Here is a 15,648-nt window from a genome sequence, read left to right as displayed (position 1 = left end):
TTTTTTTTTTTTCCTTCCTTTTCCTGGCCTGGCTGTGCAGCATGCAGGATCTTAGTTCCCCAACCGGGGATGGAACCCAGGCACCTGCCACAGGAACACGGAGTCTTAACTACTGGACCACCGGGGCAGTTCAAGATGATATGTACTTAAATATTTTTCCTATATGTTTCAAGTGAAAGTAAAGGTTGCTCAGTTGTGTCTGACTCTCTGTGACCCTATGGACTATACAGTCCATGAAATTCTCCAGGCCAGAATACTGGAGTGGGTAGCCTTTCCCTTCTCCAGGGGATCTTCCCAACCCAGGGATCGAACCTAGGTCTCCTGCTTTGCAGGCGGATTCTTTACCAGCTGATCCACAAGGGAAGCCCCATATGTTACAAACATTCTTTAATTGATATGCATTACTTTTGTAATAAAACAGTTATTTTAAAATCTGTTTTACAGGTCGGTGGCGGCAGCCTTGCAGCAGAGGCAGAGATGCTGACTTTTGTGAAGACCCTGAAGGGCAAGACCATCACCCCTGAGGTCAAGCCCAGTGACATCATTGAGAATGTCAAAGTCAAAATCCATGATCAGGAAGGTATCCCGCCTGACCAGCAGCATCTAGTTTTTGCCGGCACACAGCTGGAGGATGAGCTGTGCTCTGTCAGACTACAAAATTCAGAAAGAGTTCACCCTGAACTTAGTGCTTCATCTGTGAAGCGGCACCGTTGAGCCTTCCCCCTGCCACCCCGCTCAGAAATCCAACTGAGACAAGACGTCGGCTGTGTTACGATCACCGATAGCCCCGGCGGTCAACTGCTGCAAGAAGCGTGGCCACACCAACAACCTGCACCCCAGGAAGAATGTCAAATAAGGCCCCTCTGCCGGCTTCTTTGCCCACCGGGCGGCCTCCTGCCTGTGGCCCTGGGGCCTCAGTAAACTTTCCCTTTCTTTTTTTTTTTTTTTTATAAATTGCAAAGCTTTTACTGAAAATGTACTTTTTATAGCATTCATGATTTCACACCTGTGATTAACTAGCAATGATTTCAATACCTACAAACTCTTCTGCCTCTGAATTTGTCATAATGCATGAAACTAAGCTTATAACAGTAAGAAAAAACAACAGCTCATCTAATCCATCTTTATATCCTTCATGACAGCAAGACGCACAATTGAGTTCTTTAAAAGGGCTAAAAGTGATTGACATATAAATTCTGAGCTTATTTTTAAAGCTGTGTAAATCCAACATTTTTAAGACAACATTTAAAACAAAGGTCACACTTTATGAAAACAAAATTCTTAAATCAGGCTTTCTTCATTTTTAGTCTTTTGGTATTCTGCTCCATTTAACATTTTATATTGCCCAACAAAGAGTAGTTATATTTTACTGTTTTTGGAGATGACCGAACAGATGATGATGTTACATGCCTACTACACAGGTGGGATTTTGCCCAAGATCAATTTGTTTAAAGATATTATTTTGCTATATTTTTGTTGAATATTAGGGAGTACTTGTATGATTCAAGATTGCTGCTGCTGCTGCTAAGTCGCTTCAGTCGTGGCCGACTCTGTGCGACCCCATAGACGGCAGCCCACCAGGCTCCCCCATCCCTGGGATTCTTCAGGCAAGAACACTGGAGTGGGTTGCCATTTCCTTCTCCTAAACTTTCCCTTTTGTTGACTGAAGCAGTGAGAAAAAAAAAAATAATAATAAAATCTGTTCTACAGAGAATATTGAGAAACACCACTAGTTTCAAAACGGAAAACACCTCATCAGAAAATATAATCATTTAAAAATGACTTAAACATCTAACTCAAAAGAAAATCTAAGTTTTCTGACTGAACTTTAAAAAAGAAGAAAGATAAAGTGATGTAGAATAAAATGTCAAAACATTTTTGTCCATAAAAGTCAGCCTCTTGGGGACTTGCCTGGTGGTCCAGTGGTTAAGACCCCACACTTCCAATGAAGGGAGCAAGGGTTCGATCCCTGGTTGGGGAACTAAAATCCCACAAGCTGCACAGTGTGGCCAGAAAATTTTAAAAAGTCAGTCTCTTAAGTGTTAGTTTCTCAGTCATGTCTGATTCTTTGCAAACCCATGCACTGTAGCTGCCCAGGCTCCTCTGTCCCTGGGATTCTCCGGGCAAGAACACTCGAATGGGTTGCCATTCCCTTCTCCAAGGGATATTCCCGACCCAGGGATCAAACCCAGGCTCCTGCACTGCCAGCAGATTCTTTACTGTTTGTTAATGTTTTACTTAAAAGCCAAGGCGGGACTTCCCTGGTGATCCCAGTGGCTAAGCCTCTGTGCTTCCAACTCAAGGGGCCCAGGTTCAATCCCCGGTCAGGGAAATATTAAAAGATTCCACATCTTCCAATTAAGACCCAGCATGGCCTCATAAGTAAATAAGTAAATGAATATTTAAAAAAAAGACAAGGTGAAAATTATCATTGCTTTCTAAACTATTCATTGAGTTTGTGCTAATTCACTTAAAAAAATAATCAGAAGCAAATTAAGAACCACCTCAGTGGATACTTCTAACTCTGGGCTTAGCTTTGCAAATATGCTCGCTTGTGCTTGGTCGCTTCATTTGTGTCCGACTCTTGCAACCCCATGGACTGGAGCCCACCAAGCTCCTCTGTCCATGGGATTCTCCAGGAAAGAATACCGGGTTGCCATGCCCTCCTCCAGGGGATCTTCCTGACCCAGGGTCTGAACTCGTGTTTCCTATGTCTCCTGCACTGTGGGCAGATTCTTTTACTGCTGAGTATCTCACCCCAAACAGAATAAGAATGATTCTATTTCCCTATTTAAAAACACAACAAACAATTTTAGCGACTTCAAATTCAGTCTTAAGGGAGCTTGCACATGAAAACTAAAGTAAAAACAAACCAGGCGTCATTACATCATTACATGAGAATCTCTTCTGTCTCTGCCTCAGGCCACACAAGGCTGAACCCAGCCTCATCTCCTCTAAGGTCTTGGTTTTCACAACCAGCTGGCCCTAACAAAGCAATTTATTTTTTAAAAGTTTGTCTTCCAATCGCTACTGCTTCTGCACATCAATGTGTGTGCCACGTGCTTCCTGCAGGCATACGGGTGTGTTCTTGGAAGCTCTGGGAAACCCCTGCATGTAACTCACAAAGCCTGGAGTTGGAAGGAGCGGTGATGAGCAGAGGTGAGCACAGGAAAGCAGTGAGTTACCTGTGGGTTTCTTCATGCTGTTGCGGGGCCGAGCAGGCATGGGGCGGGGCATCCTCCCAGGGTCTCTGGGACCTTCTTGGCAGTTTCCCCCCCTGAAGCCAGGGCAGCACCTCCATTCCAACTGCGTCACCGTCTTGTACCTGGTGACGTACCTGGGTCTGACATTCACGCGATACCTGCCAAAGAGCAAGGTGGCATCTCTTGTTACTGGTTGCTGCGGCAGACACCCCAGCCTTCCTGGCTGCACCCAAGTGAAGAGGCCCTGGGTCACTGCTCTCTGCAGTATGACCCCAAGGGGTCACTGGTCTCCTCCAGTTCAGCTCTTCCCCCCACCTCCTTCCTCCATCTCTTGGATCCACCTGCCCCCAGCTCCCCTCCCTTGAAAGGCTGGAGAAACAGACAACTCAGAAAACCCTGGCCCATGACTCTCATTGAGAGTACGGAGAGTGTTAGTCGCTCAGTCGTGTCCGACTCTTTGCAACCCCATGAACTGTAGCCCGCCAAGCTCCTCTGTCCTGGGGATTCTCCAGCAAGAATACTGGAATGGGTTACCATACCCTTCTCCAGGAGATCTTCCTGACCCTGGGATTGAACTGGAGTCTCCTGCATTGCAGGCAGATTCCTTACCATCTGAGCCACCAGGGAAGAAGGTGTGACTCTCACTGGATGTGGACAGTTTTCAAAAACTGGGCTTTCAGAACTTCACTGACAAACTTCTATTTGACAATTTGCTGCTTGGTGGAGATTATCCCAGGCCAAGTCAGGCCCATTTGGTTAGTGTTTTACACACAACATGCCTGGCACCCTCGCCTCCCACCCCCCATGTATTTATCTTGGCACCTTCTTTCCTGACACCTGGCAAAGGGAGCAGGGCCTCTGCAGACCCACCTCATACTATTTGTGTTGAGATCTTGGTGGCTCAGATGTTGAAGAATCCACCTGCAATGCAGGAGACCCAGGTTCAATCCCTGGGTTGGGAACATCCCCTAGAGAAGGAAGTAGCAACCCACTCCCGTATTCTTGCCTGGAGAATCCCCAGGACAGAGGAGCTTGGAGGGCTACAGTTCATGGGGTTGCAAAGAGTCGGACACGACTGAGCGACTAACACTAACTCATGTGCACTCATGCATCTCACAGAGACCCTGGCAACAAGCTGGAAAGTCCGTCAGACCCAGGGCTGGACCGCAGCCCAGAGCAGAGAGCTGATCCAGGACCCCTGGGCGCCCGGGGGGGTCAAGCCGGAGTTCACCCCCAGGGGCCCTGCTCACAGCACAGAGGCGAGCAGCCCCTCGTCCACCTTGGCTTCTCCTGCCGACGGCAACCCCAGCTTTCTTGAGTCTCGTCAGTTGCTCTTCATTTCTGACCCCAGCACTAGCAGTCAGCTCCCTTTTCGTGTTGTTCCTCAAGGGGCCTCAAGCCAGCCAAAGGACTCCGCCTCAGGCCCTGGCCTCATGGCAGGCAGAGTTCAAAGTCACATTCCTGAGAGAATCACAAGTGGCTGAACGTCACAGACTTCTGGCACCCCGGCTGAGGGGCCCGAGCATGACACAGAACCGTACGAGCCAGGCACTGCCCCCAGCCAGGACAGGCAAGGCGACCCTGCGGAATTCTAGGGGGGCCGGCGACAGCGCTGCTGGGCAGGAGTGTCACCACACCTGGTCTTGAGGGCATGGTTCTCAACCTTGGCCACGTGTCACATTCACCAGGGACCTGTGAAAGACCGCCCATGTCCGGGCTCGGCCTCAGAGGCTCTGTTATGACTGGTCTCTGATGCAGCCTGGGTGTGTGGATTTTGAGATGCTTGGGTGGGAGCCTTTTTGGGGAAAACTGATGTGAAAACCCAATAAATAAAACAGAAAAGGGCTGCTCAAGGGGTTGGGGGGCAAAGCAGAGGCAAAAGCCCCCTCCTAGGCCCTTCATTCTCATTCCTCCTACATTCCCCATCAAGATCCCACTGAGAACACCATCCCGTGCTCACAGCTGGGAAAAGAGAGGCTCAGAGAGGTTAAGTGACTCCTCCCAATGGTCAGGAAGGGCCAGAATGCATGTATGCTCAGTCACTTCAGTCGTGTCTGACTCTTTTGCAACCCCATGGACTGCAGCCCACCAGGCTCCTCTGTTCACAGGACTCTCCAGGCAAGAATATTGGAATGGGTTGTCATTCCCTTCTCCAGGAGATCATCCCAACCCTGGGATCAAACCCGGGTCTCCTGCATTACATGTGGATTCTTTACCATCTAAGTCACTAGGGAAGCCCCAGGAAGGGCCAGGACCGGCTTTAAACCCATGTTCTCCCCTACACCCGCCATGGCCCTCCCAGCACGTGGAAGCCACCAGTCTGCCTGGCAACTGCCCTAAATTCAAAGCCACCCCACCCACTCGGAGATGTTCCAGAAGGCTGGGTGAGAAGGCAGCCTGAGTATCTAATTCGGTCCAGGTTACACTCTTGCCCTCTCCCCCAATCTGGCACCCCACCTACCCAAAGCATCTTCTGTGTGGCCCCAGAAACTACAGGAAAAGAAAGAAAAATCCCATTTCATTGTTTTGCTCAACCACAGCCTAATGCTGGAAAAATGTGTGATCTCAGGAAAACCTGGTTCCTCTGAGCATTTAGGATTGAACGTGAAAATATGTTTGCTCCGGAGTTTTGTTCGTGTGCCAGGTGATGACAGCCCACAGTAAGCCCTCTGACCGCAGCTGAGCCGCGAGGAGGGGCTCTGACGCCGGTGGACGAGGGACGACCCCCACCCCACCCCACCCGACCTGAGCCAGGGGCCTTAGCCCCTCACTGCCCAAGAAAGTGCTCAGTTCTCCAACACACTTCATTCTTCTCCCTGAAGGCAGTGATGATTTCAGAGCCAGCTCTTTAAGTTAGGAAAGCTCCTTGGAGCACCACCTTCTCCACTCGCCCCACTCCCATTGCTGTAGGGTTTCTGGTTTCAATGGACTTCAGGTTGGCCGCGTCTCCCACCAAGTTTCCAGCCCCGGGACAGCTGGAAGCCATCAGGGGCCACCTCCACTGTGGGAAAGCTCACGGCCACCTCCCTGCATAGGAGGATACAATGCCCGAGGCATCTGCGGGTTCCCAGGCCTCAGCTGGGGGGAGGGGGTGTCATGGGGGAGGCAGGGGCTGTTTGGTCCCACAACATTTCTAGGGTATCCCCAAGAAACGGGGTTGCCACTCCTCCAAGGGCAACCAGGGGGCTCCCCGGAGGGTGGGGAGGCCCCAAGTAGCATCCCCAGGCCTGCTCCCCATCACTCTGGCTTTGTGGAACAGTATTCCTACCAAGGAGCTTTTTAAAAAAAATTTTATTATTCATTTATTTTTGGCTGCTCTGGGTCTTTGTTGCTGCGCACAGGCTTTCTCAAGTTGCGGTGAATGGGGCAGGGGTGGGGTGCCACTCTAGTTGTGGTGCATGGGCTCACCTGGCCAGCAGCAAGTGGGATCTTCCTGGTCCAGGGATCGAACCTGTGTCCTCTGCATTAGCAGGCGGATTCTCATCCACCGTACCACCAGGGAATTCCCCAGGGAACTTTTTAAATATGTCCAGGCCTTTATCCTCAAAATTCTGATTTCATTGGTCTGGAGCAGGGGGTCCCCAGGAATGTGTACCTTGCAGAAACTCCCCACATAATGGCTGAGTACAGCCAGAATTGAGAAGCACCCAGACTCTGGCAGGGAGTGAATGGAGCCCCTGGACTGGGGCTAGGATGATGCTCCATAGACATTCACTGAATCAGCGAGCTGCACCCAGCTGGGGCAGCCAAGGAGGGCCTGCAGCCAAAGGGACAGAGTCATGGCAGGCAGGGCTGGAGCCTTGGCCCCCATCCCAGCCTCGGGTCAGGACTGGAACAGCATCCTGTGCCCTGGGGAGCCCTGACCAGCTGCCTCAGGCCCCCCTGGGGGCAGGGTGGGGGGCGGGCAGGCAATGAGCTGCCCTACAGCCCCACCTAACTCCCCTCCTCTCCTCTGAAGTCCTTTTGGGTTTTTTTTTGCAGGGGAGAGTGAGACAAGAGTTCACCATTTTTACAAGTTCCCCTGGGTCAAGGCACCAGATGAGCCCAGGAGATGCTAATGAGAAGGCAGGTGGGAGAAAAGGACTAGAAAAGTTGACTCAAAACTCAGGGACCATGTGACGGGAAGTGTCCCTGTTAACACACAAGGGGAAAAAGTGACTGTGCTTCCAGTTGATGTCATCCCCATGAAGATGCCTTCCTAGCAGGAGGTGAGACCTTCCCTCACCTGTTTCCAGTTACAGTTGAATGTGCTCGTTCAGAATTCATCCTTCTCTCTGCAGCTCAAAAACTCCAAGCAAGCAAGAATGCCTGGTGGCTCTGTTCCCCATAATGTCCCCGTTTTTCACACTGTCCTACTGTGCTGAATAAATAACTTATTAATTGCTAATCAATAACTGATTGATCAAACAATTAATTAATGACACTAGGCCCACCTTTGACCAGGTTTGGGAGAGTCCAATGTCCATACAGAAAAACCCAGAGTGGACTTCCCTCGTGGTCCAGCGGATAAGAATCACCTGCCAATGCAGGGGACACAGGTTCAATCCCTGGTCGGGGAAGATCCCACATGACACAGGGCAGCTATGCCTGTGCACCACAACTACGGAAACCCGTGTGCCCTGGAGCCCGTGATCCAGAACAAGAGAAGCCACTGCAATGAGAAGCCTGTGTACCCCAGCTAGAGAGTGGGCCCCTGCTCACCGCAACTCAAGAAAAGCCTTTGCAGCACTGAGACCCAGCACAGCCAAAAATAAATAAAAATTAAAGCCCCAGAGTGATCGACCCCCAGGTCTCAGCCAGAAGAAGTGGCTTCCTGAGTCCTGTTGTTGTTGTTGAGTCTGTAAGTAGAGTCTGACTTTTTGCGACCCCATGGACTGTAGCCCACCAGGCTTCTCTGTCCATGAGATTCTCCAAGCAAGAATACTGGAGTGGGTTGCCATTCCCTTCTCCAAGGGATCTTCCTGACCCAGGGATTAGACCTGCATCTCCTGCACTGGCAGGTGGACTCTTCACTGCTGAGCCACCAGGGAAGCCCTCCGGAGTCCTACCAGAACCCAATCAAGCCCCAGGGTCCACAGTCATGGGAAAAGGACAAGACTCAACACCAGAAGGTAAGCCAGCACTGTGCTTTCCAAGAAGACAGCTGTTATCTGGGGCAGCTGTTTAAATATAAACTGATTAAAATCAAATTAAACTGAACATCTAGTTGCTCAATCACACTATCCACATTTCACATGCTTTGCAGCCACAGTGGCCAGTGTTAGATAAACAACGTTAACGTCTCCATCACCACAGAAAGTTCTGCAGGACAGGGCTGGCCAAGACAGTCACAAGATTGTCAAGGGAACAGCAACGGGCCTATGTCTATCTGTTCATCTGATTTCTCCTCCCGTGTCCCCAGCAGCAAAGGGAACACGTGCCCTTGAAATAACCACCCGTTACTGGTACAGGACCCGTTGCACAGCGGTTACACGAGGCACGGGTCCTTTCCCTGCATTCAGTGTTTACCTGTTTTTATTTTACACTCCACACAAATGGAAAGCCTGGCGGCCCCTGGGGGACACTCACTTGACTGGGATTTCTCCCAAGAATAGACTTTCTAGTAAATTCCTCTCCGTCCTCCAGACACTGGCTAGCCCCAAAGAACCTGGAGCCAGCTCTTGTTGCTTCATTCCACGTGTGTGGTTCCACACAGGATCATTCAGAATGGGACAGACAATGGAGAAGAGGCGCTTCCCTCTCCCGAGTAGGGAGCACCTAGGTCTGGGGAAATAACCTCCTCCCCTGGAGCAGGAGACAGGGGTTCAGTTCCTGAGTCGGGAAAACCCCTGGAGAAGGAAATGGCAACCCACTCCAGTATTCTTGCCTGGGAAATCCCATAGACAGAGAAGCCTGGGGGGTCACAGTCCATGGGGTTGCAAAGAGTCGGACAAGACTGACTAACATTTTCACTTTCTTTCACTTTCCAGGGACAAGGAAAGTCCACACATGTAAACTCGAGAAGTTTCCGAATGAGCACTCAGGGCCGACTTGGGTGTCTGACACACAGCTACTGCTCCAGGTTTTCCATAGAGCAGTTCAGGCTGGACACAGCAATTCCACTTTTTTTTTTTTTTAAACTGTGGTTAAAATACACATTACCCACAGTTTACTGTCTTGGCCATTTTTCACAGCACAGTTCAGTGGCACAAGTACATTCACAATGTTGTACAAACATCACCACCACCATCAACACCATCTACAGAACATTTTTATCACCCTAAACTGAAACTCTGAACCCATATTAAACACTAACTCCCCAGCCCCCACCTCCCAGCCCCTGGCAACCACATTCTTCTTGTCTCCATAAATCTGACCGCTCTCAGTACATCATGTAAGTAGAATCACAGAGTATTTGTCCTTTTGTAACTGGCTTTGTGTTACTTAGCATAATGTCCCTGTAGGAGAGGAAAAAACTTTTCTTCTACCCTTTTATGGGGCTTTCCTGGTGGTTCAGATGGTAAAGAATCTGCCTGCAATGCTGGAGACTCAGGTTCAATCTGTGGGTCGGGAAGATCCCCTGGAGAAGGGAATGGCAACCCACTCCAGTATTCTTGCCTGGAAAATCCCATGGACAGAGGAACTTGGCGGGCTAGAGTCTACGGGGTTGCAAAGAGTCAGACATGACTGAGGGACTAACACTTTCTACCCTCTTATGTTTGTTCCTGGGGCCTGTGAATCAAACTGACAAAAGATAGATTAACAGGAGAAAAAGACATACAAATTTTATTGATGTTAATATTTTTATGTGCCCAGGAAGGCCTCATGGGAAAGAAGTGAAAACTCAAAGTAGCAGTTAGACTCAGAGCCTTAGGTACCATTTTAACAAAAGGTGATCAATTGCGGAGAAGGCACCAGACAGAGAAAAGAGGGTTCAGGCTTCAAGAAGTAATAAATCATGGGGATTTGGGTAGGAAAGGAACAGGTGATGTGGGCCATCTTAGGTTTGTTTAGGCAGACTCCTGCCGGTGCTGTTCTCTGCCTCCAGTGATAAGGTTCCCTCCTCTCATCCCTGTACAGGTGATGCTTTGGGGCATCAATGGGGATTTCAGAAAGGTCTTGTCTTGGGCTTCCCTGGTGGTCCAGTGGTTGGGAGTCCATATGCCAATGCAGGGGACATGGGTTCAGTCCCTGGTCCAGGAGGATTCCACATGCCGCGAGGCAACTCGGCTCGTGGCCGCAACTCCTGAACCGGCACATCCCAGAGCCCGTGCTGCACAGCAAGAGAAACCGCCTCACTGAGAAGCCCACTCACCACAACTAGAGCGCCTGCATGCAGCAACGAAGACCCAGTGCAGTCATAAATAATTTTTTTTTTAAAGAAAGGTCTTATCTCTGTGGTTTCTCAACAGCTTTCAGCTCAGAATAATCAGTATGCCAAAGTGGTAGGTTTTGAGGTGGTCTGTCCTGATCCCCTTCACCTGAGGCTCACCCGTGTGGTGGCATGGGTCACAATTTCCTTTTTACAGAGTAATTCACTTTTACAAAGTTGGGCCCGGTTTTCCAATTGAGAAATGGCCAAGACAGTGGACTGATGTTCTAGGACCCGCCTCTGACAAATGGATTTTTTTATTTGTTTGTTTGCTGTCCTGCCAATCAGTGAATAATTAAGTGAGTTTTTTACTGAATTAGCAGTTTGCCAAAAGTAAATACTATGGAGGTTGTAGAGTTTGAAGCTGGAAGGGATTTCAGAACTGTGTGAAGGAAAAGGGGTTCTGCACAAGCAGAAGAAGTACTTCCCATCCAAGTCCACCGTGTCCACGGATGATCCAAAAGTCAGCCATTTGAAACCGTGTGTATGGACAAGACGAGCTAAGGAAGTGATTCTGATCCCTGTGTCCCATCTAATGCTGATCGTCCACATTGGGAAAAGCACCCCCCGCCCTGCCACATGAGAGTGAGTGAAGAAACCAGAGAGCCTTCTTACAGGTTAAAGCACATCACCTATAGATCAGGAGTAACATATACACACCACTCTGTCTAAAGTAGATAACTAATAAGGACCTACAGTAGAGCACAGCACTCTACTCAATACTCTGCAATGGTCTATATGGGAAAAGAATCTAAAAAAGAGTGGATATATGTACATGTATAACTGATTCACTTTGTGTACAGCAGAAACTAAAGCAAAATTGTAAATCAACTATACTCCAATACAAATTTTTAATCACAATTCTCATCTTTTTCTGCTACACAACACATTTCTAATTAGATCCCAAGAATGCTCAAACTACCGCACAATTGCACTCATCTCACATGCTAGAAAGTAATGCTCAAAATTCTCCAAGCCAGGCTTCAGCAATACATGAACTGTGAACTTCCAGATGTTCAAGCTGGTTTTAGAAAAGGCAGAGGAACCACAGATCAAATTGCCAACATCCACTGGATCATCGGAAAAGCAAGAGAGTTCCAGAAAAACATCTATTTCTGCTTTATTGACTATGCCAAAGCCTTTGACTGTGTGGGTCACAATAAACTGTGAAAAATTCTGAAAGAGATGGGAATACCAGACCACCTGACCTGCCTCTTGAGAAATTTGTATGCAGGTCAGGAAGCAACAGTTAGAACTGGACATGGAACAACAGACTGGTTCCAAATAGGAAAAGGAGTACGTCAAGGCTGTATATTGTCACCCTGCTTATTTAACTTATATGCAGAGTACATCATGAGAAATGCTGGGCTGGAAGAAGCACAAGCTGGAATCAAGATTGTCGGGAGAAATATCAATAACCTCAGATATGCAGATGATACCACCCTTATAGCAGAAAGCGAAGAGGAACTAAAAAGCCTCTTGATGAAAGTGAAAGAGGAGAGTGAAAAAGTTGGCTTAAAGCTCAACATTCAGAAAACGAAGATCATGGCATCTGGTCCCATCACTTCATGGGAAATAGATGGGGAAACAGTGGAAACAGTGTCACACTTTATTTTCTTGGGCTCCAAAATCACTGCAGATGGTGACTGCAGCCATGAAATTAAAAGACGCTTACTCCTTGGAAGGAAAGTTATGACCAACCTAGATAGCATATTCAAAAGCAGAGACATTACTTTGCCAAAAAATATCCGTCTAGTCAAGGCTATGATTTTTCCAGTGGTCATGTATGGATGTGAGATTTGGACTATGAAGAAAGCTGAGCACCAAAGAATTGATGCTTTTGAATTGTGGTGTTGGAGAAGACTCTTGAGAGTCCCCTGGACTGGAAGGAGATCCAACCAGTCCATCCTAAAGGAGATCAGTCCTAGGCATTCATTGGAAGGACTAATGCTAAAGCTGAAACTCCAGTACTTTGGCCACCTCATGTGAAGAGTTGACTCATTGGAAAAGACTCTGATGCTGGGAGGGATTGAGGGCAGGAGGAGAAGGGAACGACAGAGGATGAGATGGTTGGATGGCATCACCGACTCGATGGACATGGGTTTGGGTGAACTCCGGGAGTTGGTGATGGACAGGGAGGCCTGGCGTGCTGCAGTGCATGGGGTCGCAAAGAGTCGGACACGACTGAGCAACTGAACTGAACTGATGGAGAAATTAATAACATGAAAGAAAAGAAATGCTAAATATTTTACTTGACTCCTTAGGTGGATCCATCTAAGCTTTAAAAGTCAAAAGGCTTGGGCAAATGTATTTCTTAAAATGTACCTAATGGATCTCGAAGTCAGATTGGTGAGCCCTGATTAAAACCGGATTACAGGGCTTCCCTAGTGGTCTAGTCGTTAAGAGCTCGCCTCCCAATGCAGAGGAACATGGGTTCGATCCCTAGTCTGGGAAGATTCCGCATGTTTCAGAGCAACTAAGCCTGTGTGTCACAACTACTGAGTCCTTGCACTTAGAGCCTATGCTGCACAACAAGAGAAGCCACTGCAGTGAGACGTCCAAGCAACACAGCTCAAGACTAGCCTCTGCTCTCTGCAACCAGAGCAAGCCCACGCACAGTAATGAAGACTCAGCATGGCCACCAAAAAGATAATTAAAAAAACAATAAATCAAATTACAATATAGCTTGGTACATTTCTTAAATCGCAGCTCTTAGACCAAAGCAATGTGTTGAAAATGAAAATGTACATATAGGAGATTGTCTCTTTCCCAAAACAAAGGAGATATTTGCTGTTGTTCAGTTGCTCAGTTGTCTCTGACTCTTTGGAACCCCATGGACTGCAGCACGCCAGGCTTCCCCATCCTTCACCATCTCCCAGAGCTTGCTCAAACTCATGTCCATTGAGTCAGTGATGCCATCCAACCATCTCATCCTCTGTCATCCCCTTCTTCTCTTGCCATCAATCTTTCACAGCATCAGGGTCTTTTCTAATGAATTGGCTCTACGCATCAGGTGGCCAAAGTATTGGAGCTTCAGATTTAGCATCAGTCCTTCCAATGAATATTCAGGACTGATTTCCTTTAGGATGGACTGGTTGGATCTCCTTGCAGTCCCAGAGACTCTCAAGAGTCTTCTCTAACACCACAGTTAGAAAGAATCAATTCTTCAGTGCTCAGCCTTCTTTATTGTCCAACTCTCATATCCTATTGGAAAAACCATAGCTTTGACTATATGAACCTTTGTCAGCAAAATAATGTCTCTGCTTTTTAATACGCCATCTATGTTTGTCATAGCTTTTCTTCCAAGGAGCAAGCATCTTTTAATTTCATGGCTTTAAGTCACTATCTGCAGTGATTTTGGAGCCCAAGAAAATAAAGTCTGTTACTGTTTCCATTGTTTCCCCTTCTGTTTGCCATGAAGTGATGGGACTGGATGCCATGATCTTTGTTTTTTGAATGTTGAGTTGGCCAGCTTTCTCATTCTCCTCTTTCACCTTCATCAAGAGGCTCTTTAGTTCTTTGTTTTCTGCCATAAGAGTGGTGTCATCTGCATGTGCTAAGTGGCTTCAGTTGTGTCCAACTCTTTGTGTCCCCATGGACTGTAGCCTGCCAAGCTCCTCTGTCCATGGGATTCTACAGGCAAGAATACTGAAGCGGGTTGCCATTCCCTTCTCCAGGGGATCTTCCCAACCCAGGGATTGAACCCAGGTCTCTTCCATCTCCTGCATTAGCAGGTGGGTTCTTTACCACTACACCCAGGAAGCCCATCATCTGCATATCTGAGATTACTGATATTGATAATTGCTGGAGAAACCACAATTGTAAGCTGTTTCTTTTCCTGTTTCCTCTTGAAGTCTTTTCCTTGGGTACTTATGATGGCAAGTTAGATTTCAAACCCCAAAATCCTCTTTGTTTTATGGTCTGATCATACAGCAAATAAGTAAAAGTTTTCCACAACTGATCACCCTTCTTAACCCTGAGGACAGAACAAGTTCCTAAGACAAAGTCAACTGGAGAAATGTCCAGTGACTCAACCATGAGGCTGTCCCAACTCAGCTGCAATCGACAGTGAAGTGTCATTTTCAGATTTACTATAAGAGTGGGGGTGCTTTCCCTCGGAGCAGACTCTCATTGCTAAAAATGACATCATTTCCAAGTGCAGGGCGCGCCCAGCAGCATGAAATACAGCTTATACGTGTGTTCCAAGGAGTCCACATTCTTAGCTTTAACTTCTTCACTTGGGGAAATACACGACGGAACACCAGTCCACAGCTGGGTAATGGCCAGCAAGTGTGGGGGGCCCCCAAGGCCCAAGCGCAGCCCCAGCTTTCTGGAGGCTGAATAATCCAACATTAACAAAGGCCCACAATACCCTAAAGAAATTCTTTGGGGAAGGGCCAAGGCTGCAGCAGGCTGCTTTTCCCACTACAGTCTATATGATTCCACTTCTCAAAGCCACACCCCGTCCCCTGATTCCTGGAGTCAGGACCAGAGAGTGGCGGCCTCCACCCCATCCCTCCCCGCGCGCACAGCCCCCAGGTTCCCACGGTGTGGACACAAGAACAGCTGCAGCCTCAGCCTTTGGCGTGACGCTCAGCCCAAGGGCGATTTTCTGTGGTTCAGAATCCAGATCTTTCTTCTCAGAGCCGCTGAATAACTCTTTGATTATTTCCTCTTTTTTTTTTTTAAAAAAGAAGAAGCACGATTTCCTCAAATTCTCCTGCAGAAGTCACAATAATTTTGAAAGCTTTTCTTCCATGTCCTTTGTCTTGTTTGGCAACCTCCCTCCCTCAGCTCTGGTCACTCCGTGCTTTCTTTTCTCTCAGCTTCCACGTCTGCCAGCTGCCCTCCCCCCTGCAGCTGCCCACCAGGTGTTCTCGGTACATTCAGATCAATCGACCATGGGTTGAAAGGATTCACGGAAGGGCTTCTCTGGTGGCTCAGTGGTAAAGAATCTGCCTGCCAATGCAGGAGACGTGGATTCGATCCCTGATCTGGGACGATCCCACATGCCTTGGAGCAACAACTACTGAGCCTGTGCTCTAGAGCCTGAGAGCCAGAACTACGGAGTCCACGCGCTGCAGCTAGGGAAGC

General features: G+C 48.2%; 1 protein-coding gene and 1 pseudogene across 2 annotated transcripts in view; one reads left to right on the top strand and one right to left on the bottom strand.

The window, feature by feature from the left end:
- Positions 1 to 15,648, bottom strand: part of EMILIN2 (elastin microfibril interfacer 2) — a 59,252-nt gene that overhangs the window by 26,893 nt on the left and 16,711 nt on the right. For both annotated transcript variants that reach the window (XM_005224159.5, NM_001143869.3), the window contains exon 3: positions 3,186 to 3,361. In XM_005224159.5, the coding sequence (XP_005224216.2) occupies positions 3,186 to 3,361 (176 nt within the window). The remainder of the gene's footprint in view (positions 1 to 3,185; positions 3,362 to 15,648) is intronic.
- Positions 472 to 1,141, top strand: LOC112444169 (ubiquitin-like; annotated as a pseudogene).

The sequence above is a fragment of the Bos taurus genome, chromosome 24, assembly GCF_002263795.3.
Source record: "Bos taurus isolate L1 Dominette 01449 registration number 42190680 breed Hereford chromosome 24, ARS-UCD2.0, whole genome shotgun sequence".
Lineage (NCBI taxonomy): Eukaryota > Metazoa > Chordata > Mammalia > Artiodactyla > Bovidae > Bos > Bos taurus.
This window is presented reverse-complemented; position numbering and strand designations above follow the sequence as displayed.